Raw genomic sequence first — 5,994 nt, 5'->3', positions numbered from 1 at the left:
ATGATTCATTTATTTTCCACTTTTTTTTTTTTGGCTGTGTGTGGGATCCTTCCTTTTTAAAAATGGTCACAACAGGATTAATTACCCTTTGCATTAATCCAAAAAATTTTTTTCAGATAACCCTTTAAATACATAAGCGTTGCAGGTGCTAAGGATTCTACTTATGGAGTACAGTGATCACGCTTTCTACATGGGTTTCCGAGTTACATACAGGGTCTCCTGTTTAATCATTTTACACAGTAAAGTGTTAATCACCATTTAAGTTTTTCTTTGTCTTGTAACTTCATTAGTTGAATACACCCCTCACTCTGGAAATATTGTGACCCCTTCAATAAAGTTTCAGTTGGCCTTGAGCCATAAGTTCTTGGCAAATTTAAATTCTCTGCAAAAATCTGAAGAAAAGCAAATATTTAGTAGAGTCAAGCATTTAAAGTAATTTCATTCATTTCTTTCAAATAAATGCATCAAGCATTATTTTCCCACATGAAGGTGTGCAAAGAAATCTGTTTAATTCAAGGTGAACAGGTTTCTTTACATGCAAGATGAAATTTTAGGGAAATTCTGAAAAAGAATATTTCAACAACTGTAATAATTTAAAGGAGCAAGGAAATGAACACTCACTCCAAATAAGATGCCTCAGAATATAAGCACTGAGTAAGCAAGTCTGTTGTTACTTTTTGTATCTCCAATGTCATCTCTGCCTGATTTCCACATAAATCTTACATTTATAGAAGTGCTGTATTTTTTGTAAAATGTGTATTTTAAGACAGACAAAATACATATAGAGTACTATATTTTTTTTCAATTAGTTTTTCTTTCAGCACTAGACCTGTGCACCTGATCTATACTAGAAATAGTTTGTTTCCTCTTTCTGCAGAAATATCTTCAAGAGTCAATCTGAATAATTTCTCTCTTAATCTCCAAGTGCATGAAGAGTTTCGGCTGTTTTAAAAATAAGATAGTAACAAGACAAACTACTCAGACAATGTATTGCAGAAAGCATCTTAGAGAAGCACCACCTCTGTCATTTGTAAAGTTGATTCTTTGCAGCAACTCTTCAAAAACACACAAAACTAAAATTTGAATTTACATATTTTAATGAGAAAATATTATTTGGACTAGGTTCATAATTTAATGTAGACACCTTTTTAAAATTCTTTGTCTTAAAACAGGCATGCTGGGAACAAGGACATCAATATTTAAAATGCCATGCTAATTCTGTACAGGGAGGGAGAAAAATGAAAGGTAAAAATTTTACAGCTCTGATGACACTACAACTTTTTTAACTTAAGCAGGTCACACCGGAACAGCAGTTCGTTTTTTTTCAACAAATTACCTAAGACTCTAAAGGAATACAGCAAACAAAAGTGCATTTTACACAGTGTATAATCATTCCTATTCACAAGCATTTACACCTCTTGGCAGCCCTTAGCTTCTTGGAAAAGTTCTTGTAGCAAACAAACAGGACTTGTCCCTGGGAGACCTACCCGGTGACATCTCCTTCATGTTACGTTTATCTAAATTCTTCTAGGGTTGCCCTTGATGCTCTTAGTCTGGGCTTAGTTCATTTTCTTTTCCTTCCAACTATAAAATAAATAGCTAAAATTGTCTCTAAGTAATCGGAAAGTTAACATCCCAATTAACTTTCCCATCCCACCTTCCCTCCCCTAAACGTGGCCCGAAATGAAGAGTAAACATTCACATTACAACAGGTAAAGTGGGCTTTGCCCGCTAGCCCGCCAAGCAATACAGATTCAAGTTCACTGTTTACATTTTACCGGGCGCTTTGTAAACAATACAAGGTTACTTTTAGTTTTCTTTTGCTTGTGTTGAGGACAAGCCTCCCCTTCCCAGCTTGGCAGCCTCTCACCGAACTCCCAGCTCCTGGAGCCTCTGGCAGGACACAAAACCCAAAACAAAAAACTCGGCAGAAGCCGGGGAAACATATTCTCTACTCTGGTAAGCTGCGGTCCGCCCTTCCCCTGCCGGATGGGCGGAGGCGTGTGGGGTAGGACCATTAGTGGTCTTTTTTCGCGGCAGATTTCCAAGACGACAGCAGAGATCCGGCCTCCGCTGGGCGGCTGCAGCCCTCAGCGAAGGTCTGCTCGAGGAAACCTGAGGCGGTTTCTCTGTTGGAATTCACTGCGCTGAGTCCGGAGCCCCACCGATCCCGGCGGAAGGAAGACGCACTCCTCTCCGCGAAGGCGGGAGACAGGATTTCCCCTGCCTCTTAAATGGGAGGGTGTTTCCGGGGCCCCCGGGATGGGACCGCTTGGCTCAGATGCCCCCTGCCTTCCCTTTTTGTGGGGGTAGGACAACTCCCACGCGCCTCCAGACCCATCTGCGAAGTTTGTGTTTTGTCTCCTGGGTCCCAAACAAAGTTCTCATGGGGGAAATAGGGTTGACCGAAGGTGAAAAGGACAAGTCAGGGTGGCGGTCGCAGGGGAGGGAGGGCAAGACTGGGAGCGGGGACCGGCGAGTGCGCTGGCAGGGAGGGGAACAAGAGGGTCGGCGGCCGCTGCGGGTCAGTGCACCGCCACTGAGTGCAAGGCGGAGGCCGGGCTGGTGAGCGTTTCGCTGGGAGTGGCGGGGCTGCTTTGGCTGGTGGCCGTCTGCGAGGACGTGGGGCTGAGTGACGGTGGCGAGTTCGAGAGCAAGGTCGGAATGGGCGCGGGCAGCGCTGGCAGCGCGGGCACTGCGGCGGGCGTGGGCTTGATGGGCACCGGGATGGCGGGCAGCGTCTGGCCCGCTGCGTGGCACAGCGGCTTCAACGGCACGCCGTAGGCGCTGTATTCGCCACTAGCCATGGAGATTGGGGTGGCTGAATCGATCATGCCCGCGGAACCGTACACGTGTGGCCAGCCAGTGCCCAGCGAGCTGCCCATGGTAGTCAACTGGTTGGGGAGCGGGTAGGCGGCGGGCACTGGCTGCATGGCGGAGAAGGCCAGCCCCCCGGGCATCTTGTACTCGCGCGCGATGATGTTCTCGATGGCGAAAGGATGCTTGAAGCCTGAAGGCTGCGCGACGCCGCCCAGGTTGTAGGCGGCAGCCGGCATCTGCGGCAGGTGCGTGCCGGAGGCCGCCAGCGCGCTCAGGCGCAGCTTGGCCTGCTGCTGCAGGTACTGGGCGGCGTCGGCGGGCTTGCTGGGCGCCAGGTGGTCGGACTTGAGCACCTTGAAGCGCTTGCGGCGCCGCAGGAAGCTGCCGTTCTCGAACATGTCCCCGCAGCTGGGGTGCAGCGCCCAGAAGCTGCCCTTGCCGGGCTGGTCGGGCCGCCGCGGGATCTTGATGAAGCAGTCGTTGAAGGACAGGTTGTGGCGCAGGCTGTTCTGCCAGCGCTGCGTGTTCTCACGGTAGTAGGGGAAGCGGTCCATGATGAACTTGTAGATCTCGCTTAACGGCAGCATCTTCTCCGGTGAGCTCTGGATGGCCATGGCGGTCAGCGAGATGTACGAATAGGGCGGCTTCTGGTCGCTGTACGTGTTGCGGCCCGGCCGAGGCATCTTGGTTGCCCCCTTCTTGCTCTGGGTCCGCACGGGCCGGCGGCTGCTCGGATCTGAGAAGGGGAAAAGAGAATGGGACGGGGGGCATGGAAGCACAGACAGGCACCGCGAGATCAGCCAGGCCGACTGCAGACTCGGGGGGGCGCGGAGGCGCTGCGGCGCTGGACCAGGGGGCACCCGCGCCCTTTAGCCAGCAGCTCTGCGTGCAGAGCGGGGCGCAGGCAGGGGCGGCGGGAGGCTCAAGGGGAGAACGGACATATGCCGGAGCTGGAGCGGGCACCGGCGCAGGGACGCAACCGAGAGCGGCTCACCTTAAAGTTGCTCCAAGTTGCTCGTCCGCATCCGGGATGGAGCCGCTGCTCGCCGCGTCCTTCCTGGCGCGCAGCCGGGGCACAGTGTCCCAGCCCGGCGGGGCTCCGCAGCTCCGCCTCGCAGCGCCCGGCGCCGCCTGGTCCTCAGCGCCTCTGGCCTCGCGCTCCGCGGGTGGCGGAGCTCGGCGGCGAAGTCTCGGCGAGGATGGCGGCGGCGGCGGCCTCGGGGCGCCGGAGAGCGCTGCTGTGGGCTCCGCGGCTCCGCGGGACTAGGTGGCCGCCTCCATGGCCTCCCTCGAACCATCTGATAGTTTTAAGCGGTGACAGGAGCAGAAAAGACCCCTGTAGCGGCGCTTCATTAATGTGCCACTTCTTAGCTATCATATGACAATCGCCTTGGGAGGAGGAGGAAGAGGAGGGGGGCAGGGGCTGCAGAGGGAGGGGACTGGGGGAGAGGGGAGAGCCTGGCCAGCTCCGGTTTCTTTCACACCTATTTACGTGGACACCTTGGCCAATAGGAATCACTTCTAGCTCAACACTGGGCGAGGGGGAAGAACCTCGGCCACCGGCGGGGAGCGGGACACGCCGGCCAGGGTGCACGTTGTGAAGGTATGAGGAGGCGACGGCCGCGGAGCAGGGATTCAGGCGACCACTCACGCTCACAGACCGAGCTGCTGCGCAGATGATGTTTAACATGGAAATGGCTTGGCTGGGGTATTCTGTTTCCTCCGCATTGTTACCGGGTTTGTATTGTTTGCTAACTTCAGGCACGGCTTTCCCCTTTTCCTATGCTTGGCATTACCCTGGGCTGGTAGCATGGGTTATTATAATGAAAATACACCCTTCTCCCTCGTCCTGCCTCCCAGAGTCAGGTCAAAGTTTGATTTGACCTTCCTAGGCTGCTGCCTTAGCTCTGCATAGTGGGTGTGTAGCTTTTAAGTGATGGGGTTTAAAAAATTCTTATAAAAATATAGTGGGGCAACCCTGTAAGAGCCCATTTTGAACCTAACTATATTGACCACATTTAAAAAAAAAAAAAAGAAAAGAACGTATCTGGGCGACTAGGCAGATCTTCACTTTAAAAGTCTTCCAGGAATTTGGTTAGACACAGGACGAAGGCTCTGCAGCTGTTGGGACAGACCTGAAAAGGGCCCGAGTTTGTCTGACACACTTGATCACCAGGTGAACCGCAGGATCTCTTGCTTTCCCCAGGTGGTTTGAAATTTTAGGAGTTAGGCGTTGCCTGGAAGCTTGCATTTTACAGCCGGAACTTTCTCCCCTCCCCCCCTTTTTTGCATAGAACATGTTTGGAGTTTAGAGAGCTCAGCAAAAGCTGCCTGCGGCCCCACTATACCAGCAATACCTTGTAGACTTGCAAAGAACAGGCGAGTTTAACTTTTTTTGAGGTAGGAGAGGGCGGGGATTTGCCTCGGGTCACCCTGCCTGCTGAGGGGCGGCAAGCTCCCTTCTGTTCTGATTTGTCTCAGGAGGTTCAATGAGATTATTGTTATTATTGTCGTCGTCGTCATCAAATTGCAATGAAATAGTGAGTCGACCCCGCCTGTCTGCACGCAGTCTAAGAGTAGACTCTAGGAGTTCTCACTGGTTTTTGCGCATTCTTCAACCTTTATGGTTTTAAAAAGCAATTTCTTTTACCATGTTAAAAACTCGGTACTTACAGCTCACACGGAATCAATCATCTTCAGTCTAGAAATGTGCGAACTTTTTGTTTCTTTTTCTTTTGAGGAGGAGGAAGCGATGGTGGTGGGAGAGTTCTGAGGTTTTGATACTTTTCGTGATATTAGAGCATTATTTGTGGAGTTGTTTGGGATTAGTATTTTTTTAAAAAAAACCTTCCAGTGCGCGCACGCGTATACACACACACACACACACACACACCACCACCATTAACCAGTTTCAGAGATGGTCAATAACTCACCAAAACGTAACTTAAACACGATGAATTTAGGAGATTAAACAATTTCATTAATATTGAAATGGCTCTCGCGCCTGGGCTGTCTTGCTTGAGATGCAAGCGCACGTTTTTCAATATTAACAGAAGTGCTTGAAGAAAAGAATAATGTCACCTTACTAATTCGGAAAAAATAACCAGGAGGAAGAGGTGGGGGCGCGAGGGTGGGGGAGGGACGCTGACCTGTCTCGGGGGCTCAGATGGAGAA

General features: G+C 50.9%; 1 protein-coding gene across 1 annotated transcript; it reads right to left on the bottom strand.

Annotated features, from left to right (window-relative positions):
* Positions 1–1,079: 1,079 nt before the first annotated feature.
* FOXB1 (forkhead box B1) lies at positions 1,080–3,950 on the bottom strand. Its single transcript, XM_081048547.1, has 2 exons — positions 3,815–3,950; positions 1,080–3,556 (listed from the first exon to the last, which is right to left on the bottom strand). Exon 2 carries the CDS (start codon positions 3,501–3,503, stop codon positions 2,526–2,528), a length of 978 nt encoding a protein of 325 aa, XP_080904673.1. The 5' UTR covers positions 3,504–3,556; positions 3,815–3,950; the 3' UTR covers positions 1,080–2,525.
* Between the last annotated feature and the right edge of the window lie 2,044 nt (positions 3,951–5,994).

This window comes from Rhinolophus hipposideros (assembly GCF_964194185.1).
Source record: "Rhinolophus hipposideros genome assembly, chromosome: 5".
NCBI lineage: Eukaryota > Metazoa > Chordata > Mammalia > Chiroptera > Rhinolophidae > Rhinolophus > Rhinolophus hipposideros.
This window is presented reverse-complemented; position numbering and strand designations above follow the sequence as displayed.